Here is a 16,338-nt window from a genome sequence, read left to right as displayed (position 1 = left end):
CCACATTCTCACTCACACTTGTTATTATCTGTGTTTTTTCTCATATTCATCCTGGTGAGTGTAAAGTGGTATCTAATTCTGGCACTGATGTAAATTCCTAGGATAAGCAATGATGCTGAAGGTCTTCCATGTCCTTACTGGTCATTCAAAAATTTTCTTTGGAGAAATGCCTATTTAGTCTTTTTGCCCATTTTAAAAACTGGGTTATCTATTTTATTATTGCGTTATAAGAATTCTTTATAGATTCTAGATGCAAGACCTTTATCAAACATATGATATGCAAATATCTTCTCTCATATTTGTGGGTTGTACTTTCATTTTCTTGATGATGTCCTCTGAAGTAAAAACATTTTTAAATTATGAAGTCCAATGTATCTTTTTCTTTAACTGCTGGAGCTTTTGGTGTCACGGCTAAGAAACCACTGTCCAAACTCATAAAGACTTACTTCTATGTTTTAAGCATTTTGTATTTTTCTCACATTTAGACGTGATTCATTTTGTGTTAACTTCTGTATATGGTGTGAGAGAGGGGACTAACTGTATTCTTTTGAATGTGGATATCCAATTGTACCAGCATCATTTGTTGAAAATTATTCTTTCACCAATGAATTATCTTGATGCCCTTATCAAAAATCAACTGACTGCAAATGTGAAGGTTTTTACCTGGACCTTCCATTCTATTTCATTCATCTATATGTACATTCTTATGCTAGTACCATACTGTCTTATTATGATTACTGTAATAAATATTATTACAAGTGATAACTTACTGCTGCTTTGTAGTAAGTTTTGAAATTGGAAGGTGTGAATATCCCAACTTTGTTCTTTGCCAAGATTGCTCTGGCTATTCTGAGTTCTTTTAATTTCATATGAATTTAAGGATAAGCTCATCAATTACTGCAAAGACGGCAGCTAAGATTTTGGTAGAGACTGTGTTAAACCTGTAGATCGATTTGAAGAGTACTGCTATCTTAACAATATTAAGTCTTGTGATCCGTGACCAAAAGATATCTTTCCAGTTATGACATCACATCCCCTTTAATTTTTCAAGAATATTTTATGATTTTTAGATTATAAGTTTTATACTTCTTTGTTAAATTTATTCCTATTTAATTCTGTCTGATGCTATTATAAACTGATTTTTCTTTTTCATTTAGTTTTTGGGTCGTTTATTGCAAGTACACAGAAATTCAGCTCATTTTTTGTACTGGTCTTATATCCTGCAATCTTACTGATGAGATTAGTTCTAACACTTTTTCAGTGGATCCTAAGGATTTCCTATATATAAGATCATGTCATCTGCAATAAGTGTTGTAATTTTTTTCCTAGATTACTTTTTTAAAAATCTAGGTGCCTTTTATTTCTTTATCTTTTCTTTCTTTTTTCTTCTTCTTTTTTTTTTTTTTTTTTTTGCCTACTTATCTGACTGGAACCCCTAGTACAATATTTAATAGAAGAGAAAGGAGTAGCCATCCTTGTCTTACTCTTGATCATAAGAGAAAGCACTTATAAGATGTTGGAATCCTTTTTTTTTTTTTTTTTTAGCTTTTATATCTATATTCAGACCCTAGCACTATTCAAAGAACACAGAGAAAAATAGAATAAAAAAACAAACAGAGCTGCAGAAAAAGTATAAGAAATTTGTATGCTGAAACCTAATTTCCAAAGTGATGGTTTTAAGAGAGAGGGCTTTTGGTAGAGAGAATTGTAAGAGGGATTAGTGCCCTTAGAAAAGGTACCCTTATAAAAGTGGCAGAGAACCTAGCTGAATTATTCTTTGTATCCTACCGTTTTGTAAAAAAGAACTTGTAAGGAATGATATAGAATATTTGGCTGAATAAAAATTTTTTTTTTGAGATGGAGTCTTACTCTTGTCTTCCAGGCTGGAGTGCGATGGCACAATCTCAGCTCACTGCAACCTCTGCCTCCCAGGTTCAAACAATTTTCCTGTATCAGTCTCCCCAGTAGGTGGGACTACAGGCACCCACCATCATGCCTGGCTAATTTTTGTATTTTTAGTAGAGACAGGGTTTTACCATATTGGTCAGCTGGTTTTGAACTCCTGATCCTCACCTCGGACTCCCAAAATGCTGGGATTACAGGTGTAAGCCACCATGCCCAGCCAGTTAAATTTCTAAGCAAAGCAGTGTCTTGGCTTCCCTTGAATGCTTATAGTAATAAAATGTGAGAATAAAAATGATTTAAAGGCAAATGTTTAATCAAAAGGAAAGACAACTTAAAGGTTTGAAAAATTATCAGCCTGTCCATGCTGTAAAAGATGAGAAAGTGTGTTCGGGAGAAAACACAAAAGTTGTGGCTGGACTGGCAGGTACTATTCATCAAGACAAGGAAAAAATCACCCTGAAAGCCTATCACAGATCCTTGGGGCTGTCTCCCAAGCCCAGAATGAAAGTGCCTGGAAGAGAGAATGATTTCAAAGGAAGGGCTGTGGGTACTCACAGGACCTTAGCACTTGCTGCCTGGCCCTGCCTTAATACTTCACTCCCCACATTCTGCTGCAGTGCTCCTTGGCTGCCCCAGATGCAATTCCATAGGCCCAAATGCAGCCTAGTCTACAGGATTACCCCTTCAGAGGGCACAGATAGTAAACACTGGTGGCATACATGCAGTACCATTTCCTCCACTTCACAAAATGGGGGTGTGGCCACCTCCACTTCCAAAAATAGAGCTGCCTGGAGCTTCAGGTGTATAAGTTAGGCAGAAAGTTGCTGTGAGGAAAGGGTAACCACAGAACATCCTCAATATGGCACTGCCTAGTGGAGTCATGGGGGCAAGGTAATCTCTGGGACTTCAGACTAAAAGAGCCACTGACATGTGATTCCATCCTGGGAGAGTGGCAGGCACTCAACTCCAACATATGGGAACTCTACCATCTAGAGCCTTGGGGGCCTAATACCTACCCTAGTGTGTCCAGAAGGTAGGATAGTAAGTCAAAGAAGATTATTCTGGAACCTGAAGATTTAACACTGCCTTATTAAGTTTTGGACCTGTTGAAGACCTGTCATTTCTTCCTTCATTCCTGTTTCTCCCTTGTGAAATGGCAAGGTCTACCCTGTGCCTGTCTCACCATTGTATTTTGGAAATGCATGGTATTATCTGATTTAACAGGCTCACAGCTAGAGGAGTAATTTGGCTCAGAATGAATCATCATGGAGTCTCGACCGTATCTCATTTAGATAATATTTACATGAGACACTAGACTTCAGACTTTGGAGCTGATTCTAGAATAAACTAAGACTTTGGGGACTTAACTAGAATGGAATGGCATGTTTTCCATGTAAGAAGGACATGCATGTGGGAATTCAGTCAGGGTGGTGGAAAAGATTTTAGAGGAAAAATTATAAGGATAGTTCCAGGAAATAGTCACGAACCTTCTTGGAAGGTCATAGGTTTGACTTAGCTTCAGTAAAAGGTTTGGCTGAAGGCAGATGAATTCCCTTAAAAGCTTAGGGCATAAATACACAGGAATGTAAAGAAGTTTATCTAAATAGCTTGTTTACTCAGGTGGTCCTAAAACCGACCTTTAATCTTACATGTGGGGAACTACTAGGGGGTTGGCAAAGTTAATTACCCACTAGTGGTGTTTACTCAAGACCTTTGTCATTTAATCTGTACTAAATAAATGTGAACTTCACTGGGTGGTCAGGGCCATGGTTGCTAACTCTTTACAGGACCCTTCTCAGTACTGGTGAGTGGCTTGGCCACCTAACCCACTCTTTCACTGGATATTTGTGTCTGAGTGTATTTATTGATCTGTAGCTGGGTCAGGGTGTGCTCCTCAGAGCCAGACACATGCACTTTGTGGGGCAAGGGTGATAGGCTATGGTCTGAATGTTTGTGTTCCTGACAAAATCATATTTTGAAATCTAATTCCCAGCATGATGGTATTTAGAAGGTAGCGCCTTTGGGAGACAATTAGGTCATACGGGCAGAGCTCTCATGGGTGAGATTAGTGTCTTGATAAGAGGTCTGAGTTTGTGTGCCCTTTTTACTATGTGAACACAGAGAGATGGCACCAACTATGAAAATGAAAAAGGGCTCCTACCAGACACAAAATCTGCCAGCCTTGATCTTGAACTTCTCAGGCTCTCAAACTGTAAGAAACAAATGTTTGTTGTTTAAGGTATTTTTTAATAGCAGGCCAGAGGACTGAGACAATGTTTACTGGCCATTGTGATTTCTTCTTCTGTGGTTTATTCATGTATTTGGACCATTTCACACCTAGGTAGTTTTTCTCTTATTTATTCATAAAATTACATAACTGAATATTGATTCTCTATATGTTGCATGTATTAGGAATATATTCCTACAGTTTTTCTTTACTACTTTGTCTATGGTGCCTCCTGATTCACAGGAGTTTTTACTTTTAATATGGGTAGAAGTTATCAACTTTTGAGTTTAGAGCTTAGCCTTTTTATGTCTTCAAAATTCTTCCCTATCCCTAAATCATAATATTCTGATTTTTCACATTTAGAGTCTGTCCTCTAACCTAGTAGAAATTGATTTTTGCATAATATGAAGTCAGAAGCCAAATTTTCACGTACGGATAACCAAAAATCCCAGCAGTATGTATTTAACTGTCTGGTCCTCATTTCATCATATGCTGCCTGAATGCATACACAAAAAATTTTATAATATTTTCCCTATTTGCCCATGTTCTCTTTAACTAAAAACTTACAGGGGAGATGGATGATCCTATTCACTTTTGTATCCCTGGCCTTAATACATAGTGGTTACTTATTAATATTCACTGAGTAATGCACAGGAATAGACAAAAGGGAAAGAGGCAGCAGCACAAAGGAATCATGTCACAAAGTGAAATGAAAAGAAACAATTTCAAAGGTAGACAAAGTCTTATCATAAGCAAGAATTCCTTTTACAAATAATGAGAAACCAATAAAAAATTTTAAGCAGAAAAATGGCACAGGAAGAAATGTTTCTTAAAGACTGGCAAAACTTAAAGTCTGACAAAAGCACATATAATGACAATAGAAACAGACACCTACCCTACTGGGGAAGAGAAAATAAACTGTTATAACACTTAGGAAGGCAAATAATAATATGTAGTAAAGCTTAAGATATGTACATTCTACAGCCCAGCAATTCTACTATTTATCTTCACAAAACTCCTACATATGCATGAGAAGGCAGATACAAGAATATTTACTGTAGTATTGTTTGTGAAAATTGAAAATATGGAAACAATCTAACATATCAACAGAAAAGGAACATATAATGGCAGAGTAATATACTGTAATACCACTCAATAATTAAAATAATTAGAACTATATTCGTCATCATGAACAAATCTCAAAAACAGTGATCAAAAAAAAGTGAATTCCGTCTGGGTGTGGTGGCTCACAGCTGTAATCCCAGCACTTTAGGAGGCCGAGGCGAGTGGATCACCTGAGGTCAGTTAGAAACTAGCCTGGCCAACATGGTGAAACCTCATCTCTACTAAAAATACAAAAAAAATTAGCCGGGTGTGGTGGCACATGCCTGTAATCCCAGCTACTTGGGAGGGTGAGGCACGAGAATCACTTGAACCTGGGAGGCAGAGGTTGCAGTAAGCTGAGATCATGCCATTGCACTCCAGCCTGGGCAACAAGAGAAAGACTCCACCTCAAAAAAAAAAAGAATTCCTACTAAAGATCCAAACTACATAATACGTTTATATAAAGTTAACAGTGCTGTGTTTTGTTTATAAACACATAGAAATGTGAAAAAAAAAACACAAAACCATGGATGAGAATAATACTAATTTAGGACTTGCTTTGGGGCAAGAAGCTAGAGAAATGAAATTAGAGCAGCAACAGAATTATTAATATTTAACTCAAAAATATACAGATCTGAAAAAAATATAGCAAAGCATTAAGACTTGACAAAACAGAATAATAGGCATATGAGTGTTCATTACATTATTCTCTTTGGTTTTCTAATGAAAAATACTCTGGTGGCCTTATGGAAAACAGACTGGAGTCAGGAGAAGCAAAATGGAAACAAAGAGGGCAACTAGAATACCTTTGAAATCCCATGGGAAATGACAAGCAGTAAGAGTGAGGCTAAAAAGTAAGGGGCAGAAGAAAGGAGTACACCTGAGAGATACTCCAAAAATAAAATTTGAAGGATTAGGTGACTAATTGGATGCAAGAAGTACAAAAGGAAAATTCAATGTCGTTCTTCTTTAAAATAGGGAAAGTAGGAAGAGAGAGTTCTTAAAGATAGTGAGTTCCTTTTTGGAAATAAGTTTGAAAGGCCCATTCAACATCCCAGCGGAAAGATCCAATGGAAAGGAAGCAATATACCAAAGTGGTCAGCAGCCCAGGCTCTGCAGTCAGGTTTCTTGGGTTCAAATCCAGTTTGAACCAATTAAACACATTAACCACTCTAAGCCTCAGTTTCCATGTCTACAGAAAGGGAGGATGTTAACAAAATCGCTATTTTCATAGCATTTTTGTGAGGATGAAATTATATAATGCCTTTCATGTTCTGAGCAAAGTATCTGACACAGACTTATCACTCAATAAATGACTTTGGCTACAATTTACAACACTCTTTCTCAAGTATAAGACTTCTATCACACACATCACTTAGGACACTTCAGTAATTCAACCTTGGTCCTGAAGAACTATTGCTATAAATTATATTCTGTTGTGTATACAGGCTTTATAAAATTTTCAAGATGCTTAATTTCACTCAAGTCAGCATCATTTTCTAACTCAAGAATATACCCTTTATTACCTGAAAGTATTATACATGAGCTCTAGGCCGAATTCCTACAGAATTCTAGGAAATACACACATTCAACAGCAAGTTGAAAGCATACAAACAATACGTACATGCCAGGCTCTTTCAGATAACAATAAACAAGGCAGAAATAGTCCTAACCAAAATTATAGTCTATTTACTAATAAATAATTACAAAGCAGTGTAATAAATACTAAAACAAGGAACAAACAGGTGCTACAGAACACAGAAAAAAGAACACTCAGAATTTGAGGTGAAAAAGGGTATCTTAAAGAATGGGATGTCTAATAAGAGTAAGTAGTTGGCAGAATAAGGCAGAGAAGTGAAAGTTGGATTAAAAAAAAAACAGTATCTTAACCCATTTATGCCTGAGGTTGGAATTTTTTAAATTTTTGTTCCAATAATGGAACACTAGGCATAATTAAGCAGGCATATTTTCTTCGCATATCTAGAATTAACAGAGAGCACAGACTGTTGAAGAACCTGAAAAAAGTCTACCACATATAAAGTATGCAGTGTAAGTATGGTGTACTGAAATATGAAGTTGGTGACATATGCAGAAAAGACACTGGGAAGAACCTTAAAGCCATATTCTTTAATTGCTATATGCAATTAAATGAGCCTGCTTAAAAGTGCTTAGCACAGTTCCTGGTAAAAAGCAAGCACACACATTAACTGTTAAACATTCATTTGCTATTATCTAACACTCTCCCACTTTTTGCCACAATTTGGAATCAGACAATACACCCACCAAGAAACATGTTCCAACCCTTTTTCCTTACGTAGTTGGTTGCTAAAAAATTGTATATATAGTACTTATGAAATGTCTTAGAGAGTCTGTTCTTTCATTAGTAAAATGGGAACATTAATACCAACCTTGCAAGCCTACTGTAAGAAATAAAGCTAGCATGAAGAGTTCCTAGGAGAGCGATGGGACACACAACTAAGGACTTCTGAAACTGATTTCTATTCAGACAGATTGGCAAGTAAGCCAGAGACACCGAAAAGAAGGAGGATGTAGTTAGGCTTTGGGGTTATGCAATAGAAATGCCTGAGAAATTTTGTCACCTTAGGACTAAGCTCCTTTAACACAAACCAACAATGTTAAAGGACTCAATTCCATTCTGATGATGTTTACTTTTTCCTAATGTGCAAGCTTTTCCAAAAAGGAAACACTAATCTGTAATTTGCTTTTTTCACAATTACCTTATATTAAAAGTTTTGAAACAAAATCTGAAATCCCATAGCCCTAAAACAACTAGTCTCATTTTACATATTTCTTTCCAAGTGCCTTCAAAACAATAATTAGAAGGCTTTTCTACTCCATATTATACTGTTCTGATTTAAGACCTAAACCAAATGGATATAGTATTAGGAATGTTTTGAGAGTACTCACTTTTGCAAAAGCAAAGAAACTCTCTGGAGGCATTAAACAAGACAATTTATCATAATTTGATTTATAGTCAATCTGCAAGTATCACATCTGGGATTATTAAAAAGGCATCCTGTTGTATAAATTTTATAGTATGTAATTTTTGTCTGATTCTAATTTGACTTCCCGACAACCTAAAACATTTATTTCTAGCTATTCTTTTTCTTCCAAATGGTGTCACTCAGTGGCAAATGAATTTTAAGAGAATTTTATTGATATTAATTCTAAGTGATAGTATCACAAAATATGAGAAAAAATTATCAAACGGTATCACTTCCTTAGAAAATAAAGAATATTTTTACCAGAAATAAACTAAAGGATAATCTTAAAATCAAACAAAATATTTTTTCACACTACTACACAATTATTATCACCAGAAAATCCTAAGTCAACTGAAGGTTAGGTTAAATTTCCTAAGATAAAAACAGCTAATTGGAGTATAAAAAGTTTATTTTAGAATTTTCAAATAAAAATCCTATAACATCACAAAAACAAACTTTAAGTTCAAAAGAAATGAGAATATCCCTAGGACTTCTTACAGAGAAGAGTTTACTCAGTGTCAGTATCTAATGCTACTAAATATCTGCTTAGGGCTCACACCCTTAACAATCTTTCCTTATACTTCAAGATCAAGTCATTTTAACTTGGTGATGCCAAACACTGAATTATCATACTATGAGTATTCCTAACATTAAGGTTATTTAATTGCAGTCTCTCAAGGACACATCTAATTGTCCTAGTCCTCGTTTTTAACCATGTAAAAATGCCATGAAATTAGTGAAATATACAGGAAGACACATAAATAAGTGTCCCAAAAGCCCCAGAACTACGAAAAGAACAAATCTTATGCTTTCAGTCTTGAAATACAGTAAGGCAAAATTCATTCGTGTTTAAAATACTCTCCAGTATTTAATGACTATCCATGTAAAACATATTCACTACCTCTCTGCTGCTCAAACTTTATAGAAAATGGTAAATTAGGTATAAAACAAGCAACTTAATTTTACATTGCATTTCAATACCAATTCAACAACTGGATTGATCAATTACATGTCTTACCTAGAAATTGCCCAAATATATCATCCAGTTTATGTACATCTTTCTTCATCTCCAATAACGTTTTAAACTCTCTAGTAGTAAAAAAAAAAAAAAAAACCTACCTTTGACGTTCTTTGAAGTTGATCACCAACATATGTTTTACGAAACTGATCCAAGAACCACAGAACTGCAAACTCTATTTTCTCATTAGAACACCGAGGCAATCTGGTATCCATTAAAGATATAAGCTGAAAAACTCTTTTCATGAAGGAAAAAAAAAGCTTCAGTACCATACCTTAGAGAAACAACATTAAAACATTTACCATAAATGTAATTTAATATATAATCACTGTAAAAAGTGGAAAAAATACAAAAGTATATAAAGAAACTATTTTTTTAATCATCTGAAATTACACTGCTGAGAGATATAACTTGGTCTAATTCCTTCTAGTCTTTTTTTTCTAAGACATGCACATAAATGCAAAACTCTATATGTATATACAGATATTATTTTACTAAAAACTGATAAAATAAATGCATGGTATATACATTAAAAAAACCCTATACATAGATATAATTTTTTAGTAAAAGAAGAACAATATTAAATATGTAGTTTTGTATTTCATTTTTTTACTTAATCTTATATTTCAAAATAATTAACTACTTTGAAGTCATGACTCAAAGTTCAAAAAAAACGAGAGGTATATCTATCAAAAGTTATATCCCGCCTTCCACAAATTATAAAATTTTACCTTTAGTAAACTACAAGGTGAGCTTAACAAAATCAAATATTTGTAATACCAATTAAATTATTATTAAGAGAAAATGATAAATTTTCTATTTATTATTATTCAAAACTATTATTATTAGAAAATTATAATGAACTGAAGGTTATGTTAAATTCCCTAGAGAAAAAGCTTAATTCAATATAAAGAAAAACTTACTGCAGAATCTCAAAAAAGAAATCCTTCAATATTATCTATTTTCATTAAAATTTTCTGTTGGACGACTGCCAAGTACCTTGTGCTAACAAAATCAATATAATGTAATAATTTTTTAAGAGATAGAAGTAGAAGTTGTTGAGGAAGCAGTACCCTTTTACTTATTTGCACGAAGGCAGCGCTGCCTAGCCTGACACACCCAGTTTCTTCCATATATGCACATACAAACATATATACACACATTATGAATAGTTTATATGTCATTCCAGAGAATGTTTTATGTATGTTCAGGTAAATATGATTATATATTCTCCTCCCAACCCTTCTGAACACATAGAACATACTACCTAGATGGTTCTAAGCTTAGCTTTTTCCATTTAACAATCTATCTTAGAGCTCTTTACACATCAGACATAAAGAGGGTACTCATTCTCTTCTGCAGCTGCTTAACATTCCATTATACGAATACACCATAATATTTTCAAACGTTCCCCTATTGATGGACACAAGGGTTGTTTACAAGTTTTTCGCTGTTACAAAATTCTGCAATTAACAATCTTGCATATGTCATTTCACACATATCCATCTATAACGTACATTTTAAAAAGTCAAGCTACTCACTCAAACAACATAAATTATTGTAATTGTGATAGCTATTACCAAAGTACACTCCATAAAAACTGAAATAACTTATACTCCTACCATCACTCCATAAGAGTGTCTATATACACACAGATAAGATAACTCAGGATGACAAAAAATTAGAATTTCTGGAAAGCTGAAAAATGGCATCTTGGTATATTTTGATTTGTATATTTCTTATGTATGTGAGGTTAAAATTTTTCCATGTCGTTTTCTGTGACATGTTTGCTCATATCCTTTGCCGATTTTTTTCTATTTGTTTGTCTTTTTATTACTGAGTTTTACAAATTATTTATCAGAGGGTCGCCCCCTTTGCCTATAATTAAACTGTAAACAATTCTGTGTTTCATTTGTCTCTTGACTTTATGACAAGGGTCCTCAACCACTGGGCTGCAGACTGGTACAGGTCCACGGCCTGTTAGGAACCCAGCTGCACAGCAGGATGTGAGCAATGAGCAAGCAAGCATTATCACCTTAGCTCCACCTCCTGTCTGATCAACTGTAGCACTGGATTCTCACAGGAGTGCGAACCCTATTGTGAACTGTGCATTCGAGGGATCTAGGTTGCATGATCCTTATGAGAATCTAATGCCTGATGATCTGAGGTGCAACTGAGGTAAACCAAACTAACTCCATCTTAGATGTAAGCCTGACTGACTCCATCTTGGCTTCTCCCTGCTGCCATTTCTCCCTTGAATGCATAACCTGGACCACACGGTGCTGGGTCATGTTGTGCTTAGAACTATAGAAACATAACCTTTGTAACAATACCCAGCTTGACAAGCCCACTTGCTATTGTGAATACCCCCACCTTGATTTAGTATATGGAAAGTACCGAATGCCCCCCTTGGTAATGCAATCATGGGAACTGCTTGTGTATACCCTCCTTAGTTAATCAACAATCATGGGAGCCTCCTGCCTCCTAGTTACCAGCCTCCTCCCCTAACCTGCTAATTCTGCTTCTGTAAAATTCCACTTTTCCCGCTTACCTTAAGCAACATATAAAAAGAAATCAAACCCTGAGAGATTTTGAGCGTAAGCTGACTCTTGCTCACTGGCAAGAAAGGACTCACAATCAGATTTCAGAGTGTGGCGCTTTCCTAACAACTCGCTCGGATATAACACAACAATTTCATCCTGAAACCATCCCTGCCCTGGTCCATGAAAAAGCTGTCTTCTGCTAAACTGGTCCCTGATGCCAAAAATATTGAGGACCATTGCTTTATAATGTTTAATGCCAGGCAGAAGTTTTTGGTTATTATTTTTCTCATGCAGAAAATTCAATCACATTTTACTTTTATGGATTTTGCATAATAGCAAGGTCTTACCTGAATCTTGAGGTATTTTCATGATTCTTTCTTTTTTTGACATTTAACTCTATGATACACTGGGATTCATCTTGATTGTCAGTGTGAGACAAGGATCTAACATTATTTTTTAAAGATGCCCAACCCAGTTGCTTCAAAATCATTTATTTCCTGTAGAGTCTATCTTTTGTTCACAATTATGAAGTACTTATCATACTAGGACTCACTACACTCAGAAAACTTACTGAACTTTTTATTCTTTTCTACAATCCATCATATTACATATATATTGACCAATTATTTTTACCATATTATGAAATCATATTCCAAAGCATTGTTTTTAATGGTTGCATAAAATTAAGGCTACATCAAAATTTAATCATCTCATTTTGGATAAAAATTCACATTCCTAAGTAAAACATAACTACTTTCTCCTCCTTTACTCTCAATGACTTCTTGAAACAAAATGTCTAGGTCACAGCATACGAAATTAAAAAAAAAAAGCTTGCTGTGTACTGCCAACATGCTAAGAAAAAATATTTTGACAACCGTTTTTATAGTGATTATTTCCTATATTTATTAATAAAACTACTTATTTAAAAGTGCCCTTTGCATACCAACTATCCTCAATACTGCTAAGATTTATGGAGAACTTGCTAAGGAATCAGATTTAGAAATTAGATTACTATACCCATGTTTTAAAGTTTTTTCCTAAAATGATGTGTGATGTGTTTATCCTCTCATTTTGAGAGGAAGAGTGAAGCTAAATTTTAAAATCTGTATACTGGTGAATTAGCAGATTATTGAAGTAAGTTTTAGTTAAATAAGTAGATATATAAATCAAACTTCATCTCTGGAGCCAAGTGATTTGTGAAGTGATTTAAATAAGATGTATCTTGCTTTTAAATTCTTTATTGCATAGGATCTCCCTTCTGCTCAAGTTCTTTGTTGATTTTATGTACTTTCTCTTGTTTACTTTTATTTCCTTTTTATAGCACACATTCTCAAAATCAAAGATGTGGAACAAAAATTTGTTGGGGTGCCTTTCCAACTCCTATTAAGCTCGTGATATGTATTTGTCTAAGAGACAATGATATCCCCATCAGGAGAGTAGGAAAGAGCTCCCAGGAGGATAAATGATCCATTTGTCAAAGAAGTTTTGGCAGTTGTACAGGCTCAGCTGCAAGTGTCTGAAATCCAAAATAACAATAGCTTAAATAATACAGATGTTTATTTCTCTCTCAAGCAAAAATCCAGGGTAGTTCCCTAAAGCTAGTTGGTGCTCTAAGATGTATCAGGTTCCTTCTATCTTGTTGTTACACTTGCCTCCACAAGCCCTTTGTGGTCTAAGGTAGCTTCTTCAGCTCTACTTATTAAGTCTTCATATGTTAGACATAACATTCAATTTACATTTACACTCATTTACATTTACATTCATATTCAACTTCCCGGAACATAATCATTTTGCCATACCTAGCTGCAAAACAACCTAGTAAATCTAGTCTTCATTCAGAGTGGCCATTTGCCCAAGAAAACAATCAAGCACTTTATTATGGGAAGAGAAAGGAAGAAGAGATGAAAGACAATTGACAGTCTCTATCACGTGCCCCCTGAAGATGTGCTGGTACCTCTAATGAGTGTTTAAGACTAATGCTTATACATACCAATGTATATATGCAGGTTAAGTATCCCTTTTCTGACATGCTTCAAACCAGAAGTGTTTCAGATTTTTTATTTTTTTGAATATTTGCATTATACTTACCATCTAAACATCCCGAATCCAAAAATCTACAATCTGAAATACTTTAATGAGCATTTCCTTTAAGCATAACCTTTGAGATTCATGTTGATGCTCAAAATGTTTCAAATTTTGAAACATTTAAAATTTCAGGTTTTTGGATTAGGGATGCTTAATGTATATATAATATCTGCTCCCAGTTTCAATTTAGTGTCCTACATATATTATTCCTTCATATTAAATTATTTCTGGTAAAAAGCACAGAATAAAAAGATAAATAAATAATTTTGACCCAAGTATAAGCATGTCATTTCAAACACAATGAAATGAATTGTGGATGACCATTTTGAATTCTCCTAGGTATCCAATTAAATAAGTATTTATTTAGTCAACAAATTTGAGGGCCTATTATATGCCAGATTTGTGTTAGGCATTCCAAATACAACAAAGTATAACACATATATATCCCAAGTCCTCTAGAAATCCTTAGTCTATCAAGAGGAAGCTAAAACAAGCAGTTAGAATAAAGAGTGACAAGTACTATAGCAAATGCTATTTCCTAATGTTGCAGGATGGAAGAAGGCAAAGCTATAGAGTGTTGCGACAAAGAGGAAAGCATGGGTAGCCATCTAAAGGGGCGGGTGACTGGGCACAGTGGCTCACGTCTGTAATACCAGCACTTCAGGAGGCCAAGGCAGGTGGATTACTTGAGGTCAGTAGTTTGAGACCACCCAGGCCAACATGGTGAAACCCTGTCTCTACTAAAAATAGATAAATTAGCCAGGCGTGGTGGCAGGTGCCTGTATCCCAGGTACTCGGCTGTATAATGTTCAACATGGCTACAATGTAGTGAATGGCAGAAAATGAGGCTAATGGGACAGGCAGGAGCCAGATCATCCTGAACAGCTTGATAAGCACATATCTAAAAAACAATGAAGTCATTGCATAGTTTAAGCACTGCATTGACACAATCAGATCTGTACTTTTGAAAGAATACTCTGCTGTGGAAATAGGGATTCCATTTATTAACTGTACCATTTATCCAGGTGAAAGACGATAGTAGCTAAACTGGCAGAGGAGATAGGATAGGTGGACTCAGGTAACTATAAGGTAAAACTGACAGGACTTGATGACCATATGAATGTTGGAGAGGAAAGAAGGGTAAAGTTATGGATAACTCTCAAAATTCAGGCTTGGGAAACTGAGTGTACAGTGATGAGACACATGAAGAGAGTCAGGGCTGGCTGTGGATGAAAACAATGAGTTTCCTTTGAGTCACTGAATTAGAGGTGCATGTGGGATACAACGTCTCAGTGAAACAGCCCATTAGTTGTCTGGAAGTCAGAAGACAAGAATTACTAAAACAAAATAGAATCACTGAGCAATGGTGAGGGCCTAGTTGATGATAACAACAACATATCAATTGCCAAAGGCTCCCATCCATAGAAGTAAGCAATTTCTTTTATTATCACTCAACAAATTAGAGAAAACCCTAAATTCCCTCAGGGTTAAGGTTTTGCCACACAGAGGAGATAAAATACAGCAGTAAACAAAACAAAGCTTATTCCTTCCCTTACTCTAGCAGAATAAACAACATCAAGAATAAGGATGTTATTTTGGATAGGGAAGTCAGTGAAGCTCTCTATGAAAAAGACATCTGAGCACAGACCTAACTGAAGTGAGGAAGAATAGTTTGTCCTTGAACAACACAGGTTTGAACTGTACAGGTCCACTTAAATGCACATTTTCTTCTGCCTCTGCCATCCTGAGACATGAAGACCAACTTTGCCTTCTCAGCATTTAAGCCTACCCAATGTTTAAGAGCATGTGGGAGTTACTTATATCCTACTGCTCAAGGTCATCACCAAGGTCTGATTGTAAGAATTAAAAAAATTACAACTGCAGTCATAAATGGGTTAAAGGGACACATGATGAATAATACAAAATCCCTCAGGAATCTCTCAAGAAGCTTTCATTTTAGTCATGATGAATGAAACTAAAATGACTATAGAGTGTCTTCATTCAATTAGAATTATGTGGCCTGAGTGTAAATGTATTTATTTGCTACGTTTAAAGTAGCATGTTTCAATCATAATTATAAATCATCACAATGTTAGGAGCTTTTATGACTAACAAACTTTCGTGCCAAAATAGTACATAAATTTTTGGCAGGAGCTTCACGATCTTCTCCTTTGGTAGTGTTCTCCGAGGAGCTGGAATGCAATTACATACAACATATGTACTGCAGTTCCAATTACTTGGAACATCTTCATAAGAAAGTGATTTTTTATAATTTTATATAAGACATCATTCTTAATTTGGAATATCAATATTATAAAATGCATATTTGCTTCCAGACTGTTGTGTAAGTCCCTAGAATATGCCCCACCTTGAATTTGCTTGGCCTTGCTTACACACCAACAACCCCACTATCGCCTCTCATCTCACAGCTGGCTTCAGCCACTCGCCTTG

At 35.3% G+C, this 16,338-nt stretch overlaps 1 protein-coding gene across 4 annotated transcripts in view; it reads right to left on the bottom strand.

Moving 5' to 3' along the window:
* RANBP17 (RAN binding protein 17) overlaps positions 1 to 16,338 on the bottom strand; it is a 438,613-nt gene that overhangs the window by 321,558 nt on the left and 100,717 nt on the right. For all 4 annotated transcript variants that reach the window (XM_002744545.7, XM_008990995.5, XM_078365784.1 and 1 more), the window contains one exon: positions 9,361 to 9,496. In XM_002744545.7, the coding sequence (XP_002744591.2) occupies positions 9,361 to 9,496 (136 nt within the window). The remainder of the gene's footprint in view (positions 1 to 9,360; positions 9,497 to 16,338) is intronic.

Source organism: Callithrix jacchus, chromosome 2 (assembly GCF_049354715.1).
Source record: "Callithrix jacchus isolate 240 chromosome 2, calJac240_pri, whole genome shotgun sequence".
In the NCBI taxonomy this organism is placed as follows: domain Eukaryota; kingdom Metazoa; phylum Chordata; class Mammalia; order Primates; family Cebidae; genus Callithrix; species Callithrix jacchus.
The sequence above is the reverse complement of the archived record's forward strand: the minus strand, read 5'-3'. Positions and strand labels throughout refer to the sequence as shown.